Source organism: Bombus bifarius, unplaced genomic scaffold (assembly GCF_011952205.1).
Source record: "Bombus bifarius isolate JDL3187 unplaced genomic scaffold, Bbif_JDL3187 scf7180000008026, whole genome shotgun sequence".
Classification (NCBI taxonomy): Eukaryota; Metazoa; Arthropoda; class Insecta; order Hymenoptera; family Apidae; genus Bombus; species Bombus bifarius.
In genome coordinates this window covers 1,288,865-1,308,583 of record NW_022884399.1, presented here as the reverse complement: position 1 = coordinate 1,308,583, position 19,719 = coordinate 1,288,865, and the positions used below count along the sequence as shown (strand labels likewise).

The following is a 19,719-nucleotide window of genomic DNA, read 5'->3' as shown; positions in this document are numbered from 1 at the left end:
AAATTTATTTTTGCACCGCAAATATACTTTGATCGCAATCAATGTTTCAACATTTATAATATTATTCACCCTGAACTTAATGATTAATTAAACTAAATGATGAGAGGAGATTTATCGAAATTCATTTTTTGTTGTCAATTCAAATAATTGGTAATAAATTTACGAAAGGCTACAAAAAATTATTTATTGGTTAGTAAAAATATCAGTAGGTATATTATTCATACGATTAAACATAGAAAGGCATGTACATATACATGAATTATATTAATAATGTCAACGTGTACATAATATTTCTCATACAAACGATCTATCACGTGCGAAGACTGTATGTATTGTATTTTATCACGTTGAAACGTGATAAACGTATTCGGAACGCGTTAATTATGTTACTTAAAGCGCCAAGAAACGCAATTTTACTGCTATCATATCTAGCATATGAAGTTATTGACTAAAAATATGATTTTTAATACATCGATATATTTGGGCACTAAATTATAAAAGAATAAAGATAGACACGTATAAACAATAACTGTGTATTTGCGTATAGAGTTAACATTCTAATAATATTTAATTTAATTTATATTTTAATTTAACTTATATTTTAGACTTTCATTTCTATTTAAATATCCATAATGTATTGCAACTGTTACAACAGCTTTGAAATGTTGCGATAAGAAAGTAGAGTATGATACATCGTTATTCAATTACTTATATCATCCTTATTGACATCAAATATAATTCTATGAAGTATTTGAAGATTAAAAATACGAAACTTTAAGGAAGTAAGATAAGAAAATAAACAAACAATAAAGCAGCAATTGATTACTATAAAAAGATTGTATATGCTTATGTATTTATAGAAAATTTGAAGATGCAGTAATACATAGATACACAATGTGCAAGAAATATAACTCCATCACCTAATTTTTAATAACATTGTCTGCATATAGGATTGTTTAAGTCCATGCAGCTATTTTTGCTTTCTGTCTTTTAAATCATTCAATAGCTTTTATTGCTATGTGTTCATTCTTTTTTCTTCATTTTTTTAAACATAACAAAATTTAAACAAAGATATAAATAAAATGAAAAATTACATTTGCTAGGCGGAACAAATTATTTGGATTCCGTTTCTTTAGTTATGGTTATGAAAATATGGATCTATATAAATATCTGTAGTCTAGTTATAATATTTCCATAAACTTACAAAATTGTTTCCTTTCGGAATATAAATCTCTAAAATAGATAGATATACTATATCTATCCTGGAGGGGATATTCGTATCATATGTGGGCGATAAGACACATGATATATGGTGGAACACTTATAATACGTAAATATTGTAGTGATGTATCATCGATTTTCTTTGGTATTTTACAAATCTTCCAATGCGTAGAGCTTACAGTCTGCGTACGCCTTATCTCCTGCAACCATATCTATACAGTGGAAACTGTAGTGCATATGTTAGGATCAAAAAGAAGTATCGTTTAAAGTTTAACGTATTGTATTACATTTTAAATTACATGGAAATGAATTTTTGGTTAATGATTTCGTTTAGTGAAATAAAGTTTTTAAACTTATTAGGAAAAGTATCATGAAAAAATAATGGTTGTTATTTATGGAGTAAAATCGTTCAAATGTAAAGTAAAATTTTTGAAATATTTTTAACGATGTGAAAGATGAAATATTTTTAACAGGGATAAACTGTGAATATCAGAAAAACCGGTGATCAAATAAACGTGTAAATAGTCGAAACATGCAGGTACATAATGAAATTATGTCTAAAAGTAGTGTGTATGTATGAATAAAATAAGTAATTTTTAAAAAATTCCGAGCGAACAAAATTTACTACTATCTACAATTTAGCTTTTCAAACCTTTAACGAAATTTTCTAAATGTTTCTACACATTTAGGCACAGATATGAAGTTGAAACGCGTAGTATGCTTCGAACTTAGATGTTTTGCTGTATTTCACTTTTATATTTCAGAGAATGTGTTATATTTTTGATTTTAATAGAATTCTTGTTTAAATCATTTGATCATAAATAATACATGATAATTATAAAATTTTATGTATCTCCTACCACAATTATAAATTAATTTATTAGAATCATTAATTAAAATTACAGTTTATAATGTACACATGTTGCATGTTATTAAAATGTACAAAAGATTACTAAAAAAAATATATATCATCGGTTATTTTCATTTTTATGATTACATATCTTTTAAAACAATTAAAATACATATTGTCAAATCACAGATATATTTAATAGAGACATTATATTTTCTCCTTTTTTGCTATATCATTGTAAATACATATTTGTATCCTAAATACTTCTTTATATTATGCCTTGTACTATGAAATAATTATTTATTATAAGCTAAAGTAAAAGCATAAGAGAAGCGGAATACAAAAACAGAGCACCGTATATGTGTATGAAAACATATTACTGTATTGTTATTATTTCCTTATTATTATCTCGCGATTTAATCAGTTTTGCACGTAGTATTGCAAAATTTCATTTACAATCTGATTTTTTCCTCAAATGATTTCCTAATTCCAGATGCTACGGTAGCAATATTTCATTCTTATTAAGGATAGGTATTTAGTACGGTGACATTGTGTACATAGATAAGAAAGTCTTCGAAATCGTTTGTACCCTGTTTCGTTCAGTCAAAAACCATCCAGCCGACTGTCATATACTGTATAAAATTTATTAATTATAACCACAGTTCCTCTATCTATCAATTGGAAGAAATTGAAGACTTTCAGCTGGTAAGATCCTTGTTTATGTATTCAACTTTGTCTTATACCATACTTTTCCACTCGATTGTGTCAATATATAAAATAATTATCTTTCATTCATTCAAAAATATCTCCTGCGATTGTTATTAGTGCACAAAATATGGATACTGTTCTTGTAAACAAGTTTTAGGTATTAGTAGATTCAAGAAATTTTGTCTTTCCTCTTATTTTTTAATTTATATGTATGTGCAAATTTTAGAAAGTTTTGAGTGATGCAGAATTTATGAATATAGTACTATTGCAGTATCATGCTTAAATATATGTAGGCATATACAGGTCGTCCTTGAGAAAGATTACTTAAAAAAAATGGAAAATAAAATAAAAGCTGTCTTATCAAAGTAATATCAAAAATGTAAATCCGATTAAATAAATAGTGTTTAACGAATTATTAAATAGAATTGTGGAGAGGTTAAACAAACGCATTCGAAAATATTAAGAGAGATCGTAAAATTCAATGATAAGTAAAAGTGTTAGATGTATCCCAACAGACATTTGGATCGCTTTTGTGATGATTTCAGTTCTGTAACAACGAAGATAGTAACTATACCGAAAATATATTATAATATTCATTTAATTATGCCGTTATGCATATGTGTATAAGATAGTTTTTCCCTCGTTTCATTTAAAAAGAATATCTTTTCCAGGGACGCCTTATATTGTTAGATTCCATTTATAATCCTTAAAAATACTTAATACTGATACTAAGACAGTAATTTTTAACTTATTGTTTTCAACTTAGTTATTTACTTGTTAATTAAAATTGTGTTTGCATATAAAACTGATGAGGATTAAAATGTAAAATTCTAAAAAAATTCTTTTTAAGTTTTAAAGAAATTTGTTGGTTTGTGTTAGAGAAAGATTGAGAGATATTAAACACAACTCTTAATATGATAGTGAATAATCAAAGCAGTTAATTAACAAATATTTTCTATTATATATAGATTTGATAAGAATATGACGGTAGTTACGAGTAATGGAACAACCACAATGGATCCAACTACGACCGTCTTTACCGAGAATGAAAAGAAACTTCAAAGTAACGCTTTGTTACCCTACAAGGGAGGAGAAGATGACGATGACGATGATGAAATTACATTAGAAGACTTGGCTCCAGATGGTGGCTGGGGGTGGATGGTAGCTTTTGCTATGATAGTAGTATTTGTTAGTATTTATGTTCAATTAGTATTAAACATAAATTTTGCAATTTTTCTCCTTTGGTTCTTCTTTCATCGTTTAATTTCATTTATTCATTCACATTTCTTATAACAATTAAGAGACAATATCGGTATCATTTCGTATGTATAACCATAAAATATATCAATATGCCATTCAGTAAAGTCATTACTTTTGCAAATATTTCGCATTTTATACTTAATGTGTATATATATTTTTTATTAGTCAAAAGAATGGTAGATATATTTCAAAAGTATCTTTTTATTAATAGCCGATTATATTGTTCTTCAGTTATTAACAATTCTTTAAATTTTATTTTTGCAATGTCATTAAGTGTGTGAATTTTAACTTACGAATAAAATGGCGTTTAGTACTTTGGGGCAATAAGGCATTAAAGACGTAATTGTAATTCATATATTAAGATAGTATAGTAAAAATAATGCAGAACAATAATTATTTCATTCGTCAGAAATTTTATCGTGATATAAGTATTTCTTATAACATTTGAAAATTATCAAATGATAGAATATTGTATAAGAGTCATCTTTTTTTCTATGATTACTTTTATAATATGCAATTAATTTTTTCTTTTTTAGATTACAACATTTGGACCAACTACATCATTTGCAATAATATTTGGAGACTTTCTTGAAGCAACTGGTCAAGCTGGCACAACAATGACACTTTTCAATTCTGTTTTTATGATTACATTTTCAATTGCTGGTAAGCAGCCTGTCCCACTTTTTATTCTTTCTATCATTGCAATGGAATCGGTAGGTGCAATATACAGGGTGAGTCATGAATATATCCATGTCTCCATACTTTAAGCGGTGAATCTATGCATTAAAATAAGTAAAAAGCATGACCATATATCCCACGTATCTTTAGTTTTCGAGTTATGGGTGATTACAAAAAATCTTTAAAATTTTGCCTTCTTTCCTTTTTACAGCAAAAATATTCCTTAACAGCAACTTAACAGAACAGATGAAAAATGGATTTGAGACTCCGTGAATACTCAAAAAGAATACTCAATGTCGTGTAATACTGTATGCCTAGGCACGAAGCAGACACTTCGAAAATTTTCTTTAATTATCCATAACTTGAAAACTAAAATATGTAGAACATATGTTCTCAAAACCCTTCTTACTTATTTTTTTTTTTTGTGTGTAGATTCACTCCCTGAAATATGGACATGAACAGGACATATATTTATGATTCGCTTTGTATACATGTACATGTATGCATGAATTCTTTTCAAACTGTAAAAGATGTAACATTATTACTCGTCCAATTTGATCACATGTATTTTACGTTTATCTACGTGGAATGAATATGTCTAGACACCAGGAAGTGAAAATCGTGTCTGTCCGTACAAATAATGTGCCTTGCCTTAATTTACAGCTTTAATACACGCATTCAATGTCATATTTCTTTTTTATTTATCCATAATATCAATAATAGATATCCATAACATTCATGATTACAGAGCCAAATTTTCTATAAAAAAAATTATTTTTTAATATAATACTTCAATAAAATAAAAGAACATAAAGAGATAATTAAATTATGATTATAGTATAATTAAAAGTTTTTCAGTTACTGTAAGGTATTAAAATAAAAACATAAAAATAAGGATTTGAAATTTAACAGGAAAAGAAATATATTAAACAATGTGTCTTTCAATAATTGATTTTTAAATATTAAAACAGACGAAATTAGAAATACTAATGGAAAATAACTATTACGAAGCTAATCATATCTACTTTACAATTACATTTTATAGTTTGATATATTTACTTTTTGATATGCTTTGTTACAAAAGAACATAAAAGTGATAAACGTCATTGAATAATTTTAGACTTTATGCTTGGAAATCCTAACGTGTTGATACAATATATTTTTAGACTCACGTGTAATTCTCGTTGTTGGTAATTGAATTGATAATACCATCTCATGATAATAATAGTTTATATAACGATAATAGTTGATCGAATAATTAATTAAAGAAACATAAAATAGGTACACTTCATACAATATTTATTCCCATGATGTTATAAGTTGTACTTTGTATGGTTACTATTCTTTCTTCCTTCGAATATATAAATTATATTTAACATTGATTTATTCATAATCGATGGTGTCATCGCCCTTGTGAATAAAAATAATATTCTCATCAAAATTAAATTAGGATATATAATTTTCAATAATTTCATTATTCACTATATATTATCAAATTGTTTTAAATAAAACGAAATTTGTTTAATAAAACCTGATTGTTTATATTAGAAAATAAATCTGTATTACATTACAAATTATATATCTTTCTGTGTATTTCAGTACTAAGATGTTATGTAGTGTTTAGAGTTACTTAATATAATTATAAGTGCAATTAGATTATCACAAAGAGTATCGTGTGTTTCCTACTAAATACTATTAAATACTGAAAACATTACCGATAAGCGTATGACGGCGGCTCACGAATTGTTATGTAAATCTTTTATAGCTTTACAGCTATTAGATAAGAGCGAAATTGCGAAACAATTATAGTTAACGATTTTATGGCAAAATAACAATATAATTTAATAATAAGTATATTACATTTTTGTTTCTATTGCTAATATTTGCATTGGATATGTCATATAATGTATTAATATAATTTATTTACATACATAACACAATAATTTTGGGTACTTCCAAGTAATAAGTTAAGCAGTCAAAACAATAGACAAGTAATTAATTATTTAATGTTTGCACAAAATAGAAAATTGAAGTTTGAATATATTATATCAATTTTATTAATTTAGTAGTTCTTTGCCTTCCTGTGAAGACTTATTAAAATGTTAAAGTTTAAAATAAAATGTTCCTTCAAACTCTCCGTATTTTGAATTATACTAAATAATATTTGCATTGAATAATAAGAAAGGAACCGAAAAATATCATAAAGCTAAAAAGTGTAAAGGAGTTTAGGAAAACGTATTTTGTTTTCTAATATAGCTCTTACAATGATTCTAGTCTGAAGTGGAACTGATTCTTCAACCAGAGCTCAGAATGCTATGAATTGTTTTGCACTATGGATCTAATTTCTCGTATTGATAACTTCTACATTTAAAACAAATTTTTATTTCATTCGTTGTTATCAAAGAACAATGTTGATAAAGAATTCGTGTCGAAGCTATAGACTATATGCTGGGATTTCAATACTTGAGAGATGAATCAGCAGATTCTAATTATTGCATCCACTTAACCATTTGATTATCTGTAGAATAATTAAACCGGTTGACAACTTTAATGTAATTTACATTTTATTTGAACGTTCTTTATTATACGCTACGATGCTTATCTGTAAATCTGTAAATCACATAAAAGTGATTTAAAGATTTATGAATAGGTATAGTGCTTACGGTGGTGTGATTGTTATATTTGTTATTAGTGTACATACTTTTTAATTGGTGAATGTGCTGCGATCACTTGAAAGTGAAAAATTAAGTAAACTACGACACTTAGACTCTGGGAGATAAAGGATTTGCAGCAATAAAGAGACTCCTAATATTTGAATTGTATTTATTGCAGAGGAAAAGGGGTATAGTTTTCAATATTTAGAAGTTTTATATACAGAGTTGCAAAACGTTATTAATATGAATATTATTTAACTATTAATATTTATATGTTTGAGAAAGTACTTGATTCCTGGTTGGTTCTTGTTGATTTATTGAAATTACTAGAAAATAGATCTAATTCCTTATTGCAACACCTACTTCAAATTTGATTGAAAAATATAAAATTATTTTAAACAAAAGTATCTCACAATTATGTAAGGACTATATCACGGATTTCAACAGTTAGAAGATAAAATATAATAATTGTAACTTAAATTTCAGGTTTAATGACCAACTCGCTAATAAAGAGATATTCTATGAGGCCAGTGGGGGTATTTGGTGCGGTGCTCTTCTCGTTACCAAATGTCTGTCTGGCTTTCGTTACAAATGTCTACGAAATGGCATTTTTAAATTTTCTCCAAGGAATGGGTCTTGGTCTCATTGTTACCATTTGCAACACGAACTTCAATGCTTACTTCGTAAAGAAAAGGGCACCAGTACGTAAATGCAGGGCCGCTGGCCGATATAATTGTTAACATACTTATATTCTTAGTTTTTTAGAGAAATTCTTGCTATTTAGGTAATGAGCGCGGCCCAAGTTATCGTCGGCTTAGGAGGAATCGCCTATCCTATATGTATTGAAAAAATGATGAGGATGTATGGGTTTCGAGGTAAATTTCTTTCTATATTTATAACATATGTTTATAATATTAATAAATATTAATATTAAACTATATAATTATATAGTTTATATAGTCAAGCTCCATTTGCTCGATCATAACAATCATGCAAAATATGAAGCATCACTATTAAAAATGTTGCGCTCACTGCAACAAACACGGCTGTCTAAATCTGTCTTATTTCGCTCATTAAACATTTTTGGTTTTTAGGTTTAATCGTGGTATAAATTAATTGAGGGAGATTCTGCCATTCAAAATAAGACAAAAATCAAGAATAACACAATTGCATTGGAGATTTCATTTTCAAGAAACATTCATTCGAAAATGTCAGAATTTATCTGCTATCGATATTTAAATGCTTTATTTTCTAAATAATATAATAGTTAACTAATACTATGGTACTCTATTAATTCGCCCTTGGAGTCTGAAAATGAGCATAATGAATTTTAAATTGCTTTAATCTGTATAAACGAATTGATCAATGAGCCATATGTATCCCTGATGCTGGTACATATCAAGATTCAGAATGTTTCACATTTCAACAACAAAAACGATTTGTCGCACTTACAATATAATCGAATGACACATTGTAACTTCAGCCACACTTTCCTCTCCTCAGTCTACAATTCTTCAACCATTCGACCAGTTTATAAATCCACAACTCATACATTTGCAAATAGAAAATTCGCCACTTAATTGACCAGTAGATTTTCATATGCCGCTACATCAAGCATTATCTGGGTTTTGAGAATTCTTGATCGCAGCTATAACAGAAAGTTTCGACATATTGAGATTTTCAGTATTTGATCGCTAACTTTTACTGTGTTATAGGAACAGCATTGATGACGGGTGCCATGAGTTTGAACTGCATCGTCGGTATGACAATGATGCACCCTGTCGAATGGCATGCGAAGAAACCGGAAGAAGTTCGCGTGGAAAAGATGCGCGAGAGAGAAGAACGGAAGTTGCGCGGTATAGTATTCTCAAATCGTCGTTACAGTGAAGTTATACGAACTCCTGCAAAAACCAGATGGAGCAGCTTAACGAGTCTCAAGGGCGAAAGCGGAAAACAGGTTCCGCTTTTAATTGAAACATTGAAAGTAAATTTTATACGTTGTTCTGATATTGTTACTTTGAAGGAAGGAATACGTATTAAGAAAGACATATGAGAGAAAGCAGTTGTCTTGAAAAGTTTTTTCATACAACTATGGAGAAGGCAGATATTTAAACGATTGTATTCTGCTGGGACATCCTGTGTAATATCGTGAATATTATGTTTAAAAAATTGAAATGTATTGAACGAAAATTAAAGTTCGCAAAGTATTCTTTTGTTGTCCTGGAAAAATGCAGATATGGAAACGAGTCATTTCTATTATAAGTTTTTCAACTATTTAAGTACATTAGAACAATTATCTTTAATAAAGGTCTCAATTTCGTACTTTATTTATTAAATTTACATGTTCTGTTAAATACAGTCACCTGCAAAAAGGGTAGCTTCGATATCGGAGTTAGAGGGCAGAATATGCAACCGAATAAGATCTGGATCAATGCGCGAGTTGCTAACACGACGACTATCGACCTTGTCATCATCAAGTTTAGTGAATTTGGTGACAAGTATTGGCAGTTTAGGAGATACTAGGCAACATCATCCTGAGAAAACTAAAGAAAAACGAACAGAGAAAGGAATTCAAGTTTCTATGCAGGAAGAAAAGGATATCGGTAAAGGTCAATTAGAGTACGTGAATTATTCTTACATAATTTTCTTTATTGTTAACCTTTAAACACTCTGCAACATCTCTTGCATTTGTTAAATTGAAAATCATAATGGTGTAAGTTAAGTTTTTAGAAATTTGAATTTATTCATACATTTCAATTTTCGAAACTACTATACATTTCGTTTTAGAATTAAGTTTTATAATTAAGTAACTATGTTCTCAGTCGCAATGATCCCATGATTTAAGAAAATATCATGAATTTTTTGCAGTAACATATACAGAATATTATTTTATATAAAAGAGCAATGAACTGACTTACACCATTATCATTCTCAGCTCTCTATTCCTTTCTAATTTCTTTATAATAACTCAATTACTGAATATGACTTTTCGTATTTTATTAAATTTCTTATAATATCTAATTTATTTCAAAAATATCGAAGATCAATAAGAAAATGTTTAACATTGTAGAGAAATATTGGGTGAACTTTTGGAAATCTCACTTTTAAAAAATTGTGGTTTCCTAAACATTTGTCTGGGCACTAGTTTCGTTATGTCGAGCGATTTCACGTTTACTTATCTTTTGCCACTGATGATAACTAACAATGGTTACACGAAGAGCCAAGCAGCCCAAGCGATTACTATCTCCGCAACCGCGGAATTGGTATCCAAGATTTTACTCACAATTTTCATCTTGTTGGTAAAAGTCAAAGCGAAATACATGTTCTTCGTCGCTATGATCTGCATGGCGTTCGCAAAAGTTGGTCAGTAAATTATATGCATTAAATTTTAATATAATACAATAATTACGTTTCACAATATTATAAATCACAAAAGCACAAATTATAAAGTTGCTGCAAGAAAGTGTTTCGAAATTTTGAAAGTAAATCATATTTGTTAAATCTTAGTAAACATAGATTGGAAATTTACTACATATTCTCAAAATTATAAACAATTTTTTGTTTCGGTTCAAGCTACTATCGCGTTGCATAAAAACATGTATACCTCTAAAAGTCTGAATTTATTTTTCAGGATACTTGCTGTACAATGATACCTTGATCGGTACATTTGTGATGATAACAATTATAGGAATGGTTAGATCATGGTTATTGGTTCCTCAGCCATTGGCCATTATAGAAGATATCAGTATTGATAAATTTGCTTCAGCATACGGAATTGCCGGCGCTATTAACGGAGTGATCTCTATATTATTTGGTCCAATTGTTGGTAAGTAAAATTACCATAATCTGCTGAAAACAATATCTTAAAAATTAATGGTAACTTTAGTTACACTACTTTGATGTGATTTCCGACGTTCTTACGTCTCAGTTTCGTTTCCGCTTCAGTCGAGAGGAAGACTTTTAATGTTTTAAAAAGATCTTTAACGTAAAATTGAAACACGCGATAACGTTTCTTTTCTATTTCCCTCAAACTTAAAAAATTGTCTAGTAATAGAAAAATACGATTCGGCCGTAAAAATAAAAATATTGTAAATACAAATGTTTTATCACTATTAATCACTTTTACTCAAAATTAATGTTTTACTCAAATATTAATGACGAACGAAATGTAAAAAGCATATGTATTTACTATAAGGAGATGAAAGCGAATTTTAAAATATAAATGATCTCTTTCAGGATTCCTGAAAGACTGGACCAACAGTTTCGTAGTCTGCCAGCTTGCCCTTATATTAATGAACGTCCTGTTCGTTATTCCATGGGCAGTACAGTTCCTTTCAGTAGATTTACCAAAGAGAAGGAAGGAACGGATGGATAAAATTGCTGCCCAAACTTCCGGTTCCTTTTCTACAGATTGATGCAAAAGGAGAGAGAGAGGGAGAAAGACCTTGTGTGTAATACACGTCTTTACTATTTGATAGTAGAAACTCTTTTGTACAAAAATAAATTTAGATATTTTTTTACGGCAATTAAAAATATTTTTTTACAAAATGTATTTGTTCGTAAAATGGAAATTGTTGTGAATTCGGGGTTACTACCCATAGCGCTAATTATTGCAGCGTGAGATACAATGTACAGATCTTTACAACGATATGTAGTCATTTATATTTTTCAGATCATACATATCAGTTAAACTTTTTACATATCCTATCGTAAAATGCTTTACGAACAATCGGGAAAACCACAAATTTCAATTAATTTAAATTTGTTAAGTATAAGTCATAATATTATATCGGGTGTACATAGACAAATCTTGTATCCAATTCTAAGTCTGTCGCGAATGACACTGAAACGAATATTTTATATTCAAGTTGTTGCACATATCGTGGCAATTATTATTAAATGTAAAAATAAGAAATAAATGAAGAGAACATTGTATAATAATCTTTGTGTATGACTTTTAAAAACGATTTGTTTTTAACTTTTTTAATTATATATTAATTCATAATTTGTTAAATTCGATTAAATGTGGATCATGAAAAATAATAAGAAAAATTGGAGGATAATATATGATATATATATAATAATATATCTTATATAGCATATATGTAAGTATATATATATATAGCGATAGTCACTATGAAAAACGAAAGATGAATTTGGAATGTGATATTTAATGACAGTTACTTCTTCATTTAATATTACACATATTTTTATACAGTTTTGTATAATATTGTTTACGTCTACAGGGACAACAGGTAATTTGACAACATGGTCAGTAGATGATGATTGCCAGTCTAAGATTAAAATAACCGTGAACTGGTAGTTCCTCGAAATGAATTTTTATTACTTTAATATTTTATTATCTCGGAATTGTATTTCTATGCAACATGCTATAGATAAGTCCTTTTTAAGTATTCTACGTCTTTTCAAGAGTTCAAAAAACAAAAAATGTTATGCAAAGTTTTATTACTAAACCTAGATATAATTTTAACACTTGTGCCATTTATAGTATATGCAATCATTGTATATAAACATAATTTATTCACACATATAAGGAGCCTTGAATGTTACATATCTATATATACCTAATATAATGTTTACTTATATCATAATCCATTTTACAATACTCACAAAAATGTGTGCAGATATTTTGAACATGTTATTGCTATTAATGTTAATAATGTAGTACGAATCATTTATGAGAACTTCATTTAAACGAGAACCTCCTGATAGCTTTTGTTTCGTGGCTCGATTTTTATTCGGAAGCCGCCTACTCTTTTGAGAATAATGTCAACCTTCAGCCGGAAGTCCTTTTCTGTGAGATCCGGCAGGATCTTGTAGTTCCGCAGGATCGTCGACAATAAAACCTTTAACTTCAATATCGCGTACTTCCTTCTCACGCATCACCTAAAAAAAAACGCAATATAATAACATAAGACACAATCACATTTATAAAAAGCGGAAATGAAACCTCGCAGAGGTTTGTTTTACTCATTAAGTATCATAACGAGTGTCATATTTTGAGTATTTTATATACCTTTGCGTATTACATGCATTCTGTACATTTTCATAGCTTTAAATTTTCCATAAATGCATAAATATTCACAGTCTACTTCTGACATATGAAACGTTTTCTTTAATTAACACTATACCGACCGCTAGCGATTCAAAGCATACGCACGTCCGACCGGCATCTCAGGCGCAGATTCTCACTGGCGCCGGCTTTGTTTCGGTTTAGACTCTCCAATACCATTCTTTTCGTTCATCGCGAACGGTAAATTTTTCAAATTGATATAAAACTGTGGGAGCGTACAAAGCAACGCAACTGACGCAACTGAGTAGGGTACCTTAGTACTAAATAACAAATTATTGCTCAAATAATGAGAAAGATTGTCAGTGACAAAAAGCCGATTAATAGGCTATCGGTTGGTGAACGTCGGCGACGAAAAAAGCCGATTAATAGACTATCGGTCGGTAAAGTGTTAACATAAATACGTTATCGCTTTCCATCAAAGTAAATTTATTAATGGAAGTTAGTATCTGTACATCTTTTACTTTTATTATTTTTTTATTATTTCTGTTGTTTTTATCATTATGTGTTTTCGGAAAACATCGTTGTTTTGAATTTTATGAAACTTTTGCAGCTTTTAAGGTTGGCAATACTAGATGAAAATTTAGAAAATCACCGGCAAATAATATTGTCATTAAGCGCAGAAATAGATCAGATTAGAGTCATGTGAGTTTCGATACGTATATAAAAATGTGTGGTCAGTGAGAGACAGGTTGTTCCTATTTTATTTACTTCTAGGGACTGATGTTTATTATTAAATAACATTACTTGGTATAAATTTTAGAAGAAATATTTATATGCATAACCCAATACCGATACTTCGTTATAAAAGGAATGGTATAACTGAAACGAATGAAACAGGAACAACTTAGCACGACGGTGACCGCATGAATTTATCATTATCTACAATGTATCCACTATAAACCTCCCATGTTCGCTATTCAACTATTTCGTCGGACTTTGTCAGGCAATGGTACGTAATGCTGACATTATATGGACAAAGGCGACTTTGTATACATACTTTAATTACTTAATTCACATCATGTAAAATATAAGGATAAGAATAATGATAAACATAACGATAAGATTAATGAATTGATGCGAAAATGAAGAAAAGAAATATCTTGGCCCTGCGCTAAAAGGAATGAACGAGTAATAGTGTCTGTTCTGCATTTCTTCCGGCACAAAGTTATCAGGATCAAACACATCAGGGTTTGGATAGAATTTTTTCAATCGGTGAACTCTATAATCAAAATCGTACAACCTTTTGATAATAAATAATTCCGTCACTGTAAAAGAATCGTAAGATACATCAAATGAATTCTATTTAATACGGTTTTAATCAATAAACTGTCGATAATACAGAGTCGAACTTTAAACGATATTTTAACTAGCAATCATTGATACTGAGGATTTTGATAGAATTAATTTTTACAAAGACATTCGAATAAACTGAATAAATATTATACATTTTCAGGCAATGTTAATTCATCGCCAGAACTGTTCGTGGGACAAAACCTGTTCATTTGTAATGGATTTAATTATGAATGATTTTTGATAGAAGAAGGCGTAATATTTTCCAAAAAACTAATTTCTGTGCAAATTTCAGCAAACTATCAGCAACCAATATCCAAGTGGTATCTTTCATATTAAAAATGTAGTCGATTATATTATTTACATTAATATCATTTATATAAATTAAAATTGCAAGTAGGTATAATTAATCTGTACGCTTTAATATTTTTAATCTGATTTTAAACCAATGGGGACATTTCGAAAAATTATTTTAAGTGATAATAGAAATATGCCAGTTTATGATAATATCTATTTTGCAATAATGAAGAGTATAGTAAAATAATTATTATTTAATTTTCATTAATTCTGGAAATGTGGCAGCAAGATTTTAACTTCTAGTTGTATGTATTATGTATTATGGAAAAATAAATAACAAATAATATTCGTTTGTTAGATAAAATACAAAACTGACCTATTTTGACGTCGTTGTTAAGATGTCTTGCAATGGCGGGAACTGGTGGAAAAAGTCTTAATGTTTCGTAAATTATTCTTTCGAGATATTTCATTTCTAGAGTATCTTGGAAAGTGCAAGGCCTATTTGATTCCCCGAAAATCTCGTTTAGTTCTTCGAATACTCGTTCCTGTAATAATTATCGTATTTTACAGATAATAAAAATACAGAAAATATTAAGCTTCACAAGATAGATAATTAAATGAAATATAATAAATGAAAGATTAATAGTTTGTTCTTATAACCTATTTTCATATAAAAGAAATTATTTGAAATTAGTAACGATGATTGTTAAAAGAAAAAAAAGAAGAACTTGTAGAAAGCAATACATTCTTATTAAAATAAGCGAAAATATATATTAACAATTAATAATATATGTTTTACACGATTGAATAATATTTAATACGTTTAACAATTTTTAATTACAACTGAAATAGTTTATTAAGTAATCATCAATTAAATAAAAAATTAAATTAGTAATTTAGTTCTTTAGCAACAAATAAAGTTTTAATTAAATTGTAATTAATAATTAATGTTTTTAATCAACGTTAAGTTAATTACCAGTATCTGCAATTATCGATTAGTTTCATGGACTGATTAACTCAACTGCAATTTTTTTTACGATCTGTACGATAGTCTAATGGTAGGTTTAAAATAAAACTATAGATGATCTGAGAAAGACAAATAGATTCATGTCCATAAAAAACTAAATTCATCAAGATATCCCTTACTTGAAAACTTCAAGTTATATTGTAATCGATCAACATCAACTTAGAACTTAGAGGAATGGTAAAACATTAACCCTCAATTATTACACAGACAATCGATGTAATCTTTTTCACCGAGAGGAAATTTTTGTGCGAGAATGGGAGATCCAGTACATGGGAAAACTTTATTTCTCAGAATGTGTGGCATGTGTCATACGTGTAATAAAAACGAGCGACATAAAATAGGTCCTAACCTTTTTGGAATATTTGGCAAAACATGTGGCAGTATGTATATATTATCTTTGTATATTAATTAATTTTTGCACTGAAATACGGAAAAATATGTTTTGCGTATGTTACATGTATATTACGTACGTATAGGATACGAGTAAATATACATATGATTTATGTAGGGACATATACAAAACAATCATATATTATATGTGAATGGTAACTAAATACTATTTTCGTTTCGTATTTAACATTATATATAAGTACAATATAAAAAATTGTCTTCAATCTATATTCCAAATATACCGACGTAATATTTAATTTCATATGATAATTTTACTTATAAATATCGTTTATTCAAATTCCATTCGCACAATACACTATCCCATTTTTATTAACTTTTATTTCTAAAATATACATTTAACCTAATATAACCATATGTGAATCATAAATATACAAATGTTACTATGCTACACATATATGTTTCTCTTAGTTTCCAATTAATTAAGAAAATAGGAGTATCTTCCATCTTTCTCATTATGAAAAAAATCTTTCCTATTTGGTTTTTCGTTATCTTCGTATACCCAAATTATATCGACACACACATTCATAGAGGCGATAGGTACATTTAATAATACATATGTCGTGAATAATAAAATGTTTGTTTAACAAAATGTAAAAAAATACCTAAGAGAGCAAAAAAGCTCCTTTTATTTAATTTATCGCTTTATAAGTATCATATTTGTTAAAAGTTCATGTAAAATCATTTATAAAAAATTATAAATTTAGCTGTACCTGGATTTAAATCTACCGATGCGATGAGGAAAAAAGGTGTTGTATGGGACGAGAATACTTTAAACGAATATTTACAATTTCCGAAGCAATTTATCCCTGGCACGAAAATGATGTTCAATGGTATTAAAAAAGCGGAAGATCGTAGAGATATAATCGCTTTCTTAGCAACGTTGAAATGAAAATTCGAAAAATTGCATCTACTTATGTGAAATATTTTGTACAGTGACCAAAATAAGGTATTCTTAGCGTTAGTTCGATGAAAATAAACAAATAAAATAAATAATAAATTAACAAAATTAGAGAAAAATGACTCGTTAGATTTGTTGCCCATATTTTAATGCACTATTACTCTACTCACCTGGATGTCTTGATGAATTCCAAGCACGCAAAGAACGAAGCTAGAACTTGCAGCGGTAGTGTCATGACCCTAAAATGTATGTAACGTCCTTTCATTATACGAAAAAAGCATTTTTATATTTATTTTCTGTTTTATTCGAAAGAAATTTTTTGATAAAAGGAGATTATGTAACATCTAAAAATTTATAAGCTTTTATTTTTAAAACAAAAAGCTATAACTTTGTACTAAACACTGTAAAATAGTGTCATTTTCAATTTAAAATGTTTCTTCTGCATAAAATTTATAGAATAAATTTAGTTTAAACATTTTCTTATGACATATTACATACGAAGAATGAAAGATTAATTATTCACATGATTTTCCGGACAATTGAGAGTAACATACAATCGAAAACATGTTTCGAATTCACTTAGCTTAGTTTATCATAAAATTAAGTGAGGTTTTCTATATATATTATATAAATAAATAATTATTAATTGAACTGCTTTACATATGAAACTTTCGTTAAACCGTAGTGATTTAAATATATATACTTTATTTTAAGAACTTTTGGAAGGAATGTATGATTACTTCTATTACCTCAAACATTATAGTATCTATTTCTTTTCGAATTTCTTGATCGGTCAGTTTCGCACCATTTCTTGAAAGCTCCAATAAAAGATCCAGGAGAGCAAATCTTTTCTTTTCACCAATACCATTTTCATCGATATCGTCTAAATCATCTCTAACATAATGCATTTTTGGAAGATTTTTATACTTTTCATTTACATTTGCGCCATCCTTCTGCAACACGTTTATTTCTTTTTATTTCGTTTGTTTACTTTTAATGCTTAAATAAGACGTGAGTACAGATGTGCGAAACAAAGATTAATTTCAACAAATTGAGCTATAGTTTATTATATTTTAAAAGGTGAAAAATTAAAAAATGCTAATCGTGAAAGGTATAGTCATTTTTAACTATTACATTACGTGTAAGTAAGTAATATGCTATACATACACGTATACACGTACCTTAAGATGAAAAGACGATTATAACAATAACCGCTAGATCGTTGATGTGGAAACAAGTACTTCCGGAAATGACGTAGCAATTTGCCGATCACCCCCTACATGGTACGTGTCCGGAAATCGACCCTGTAAGATAATAAAAAAACAACGAGGAGGGTTGTATAGATAGAAAAGGTACGAAATAGGGGGGCGAGAAAAAGGAACTTTCCCTCGTCGAGTTCGGTTAAGCGGGACCAATTTCACGAAATTACAAAATTATCGATGGACGCCAAATCAACCACCCTTTATTACTACTACCGGCGCTACTTCCTGACCAACCGAATTGTTCACAAACAGGCGACTGACACGCCTCGATGAAAATACGTTTGTAACCCATCAAATGCACAATACATTCTTTGAAATTATTTTTTCAAAATAAAAATAAATACGATGTGGGTTGCAAATAAACGATACCGATTAGAAATAAAAATTATAGAATTATTGTATTGTATTCATACTCGTATAATCTAGTCATACGATATTTGTTACATTAATTAAATGGTATTGTTTACAAATATTTAGATACTTTGGTTGAATTGTAACAATAACACACCAATGGAGTTAGAATATATGGAATAATGACATACCAATGATATAATTGATTATCACGGATTATTACGGATTTAAATTATGTATCAAAAAAGCTTGTTAATAGTATGTATGAAAATTAAATAAAATAAAGAACTTTTGAAACATGTAAACAATCTCATAAGATTAACTATCAGCGGATGGTAATCTTTTTATTACATGTGTATTCATTTGTAAAAATTAATTTTATTACGTCATAATAGTCGACTATGCATATGTATGTATCTATGGAAAATAATCGCATTTTTTTATTATTATACATTTATGTAAATTTGTAAAATTATTATTATTAAATACAGAATATCATTAAATATTTCTATATATACATACGGAAATTAAAAATATTTGATGATTAGAGATATGTCTATAGTAACATGAAATTCAAACATTTCTAATCTTATTCTGTCATTATATCTAAACACCTTTCAATTAATATTCGATATCATAACCGATACTTTTAGGAAAGTTACACAAATTATATTTTTACTAAAATCTATATTTAAAAAATATAATAAATAAAAGATAC

The 19,719-nt window shown here is 28.4% G+C and overlaps 3 protein-coding genes across 5 annotated transcripts; 2 read left to right on the top strand and 1 right to left on the bottom strand.

Moving 5' to 3' along the window:
- Positions 1–2,477: 2,477 nt before the first annotated feature.
- Positions 2,478–12,312, top strand: LOC117207294. 3 transcript variants are annotated; one of them, XM_033447345.1, is made up of 10 exons: positions 2,478–2,776; positions 3,748–3,940; positions 4,576–4,702; positions 7,858–8,072; positions 8,156–8,246; positions 9,087–9,355; positions 9,731–9,990; positions 10,442–10,734; positions 11,003–11,197; positions 11,608–11,949. In XM_033447345.1, the coding sequence occupies exons 2-10, from the start codon at positions 3,761–3,763 to the stop codon at positions 11,784–11,786; spliced, it is 1,809 nt and encodes a 602-aa protein (XP_033303236.1). In that variant the 5' UTR covers positions 2,478–2,776; positions 3,748–3,760; the 3' UTR covers positions 11,787–11,949. The 3 variants fall into 3 exon arrangements, with proteins under 3 accessions (XP_033303236.1, XP_033303234.1, XP_033303235.1); XM_033447343.1 differs by having other exon boundaries at positions 2,482–2,776; positions 3,748–3,967; XM_033447344.1 differs by lacking the exon at positions 2,478–2,776 and having other exon boundaries at positions 3,761–3,967; positions 11,608–12,312.
- A 704-nt stretch (positions 12,313–13,016) lies between these two features.
- On the bottom strand, positions 13,017–18,408 carry LOC117207254 (cytochrome P450 4g15-like). Its single transcript, XM_033447258.1, has 5 exons — positions 18,138–18,408; positions 17,559–17,627; positions 15,429–15,597; positions 14,561–14,730; positions 13,017–13,274 (listed from the first exon to the last, which is right to left on the bottom strand). The coding sequence occupies exons 1-5, from the start codon at positions 18,294–18,296 to the stop codon at positions 13,083–13,085; spliced, it is 759 nt and encodes a 252-aa protein (XP_033303149.1). The 5' UTR covers positions 18,297–18,408; the 3' UTR covers positions 13,017–13,082.
- LOC117207255 (cytochrome c iso-1/iso-2-like) lies at positions 16,333–17,523 on the top strand. The gene is made up of 2 exons (XM_033447259.1): positions 16,333–16,459; positions 17,195–17,523. The coding sequence occupies exons 1-2, from the start codon at positions 16,333–16,335 to the stop codon at positions 17,377–17,379; spliced, it is 312 nt and encodes a 103-aa protein (XP_033303150.1). The 3' UTR covers positions 17,380–17,523.
- Positions 18,409–19,719: the final 1,311 nt, after the last annotated feature.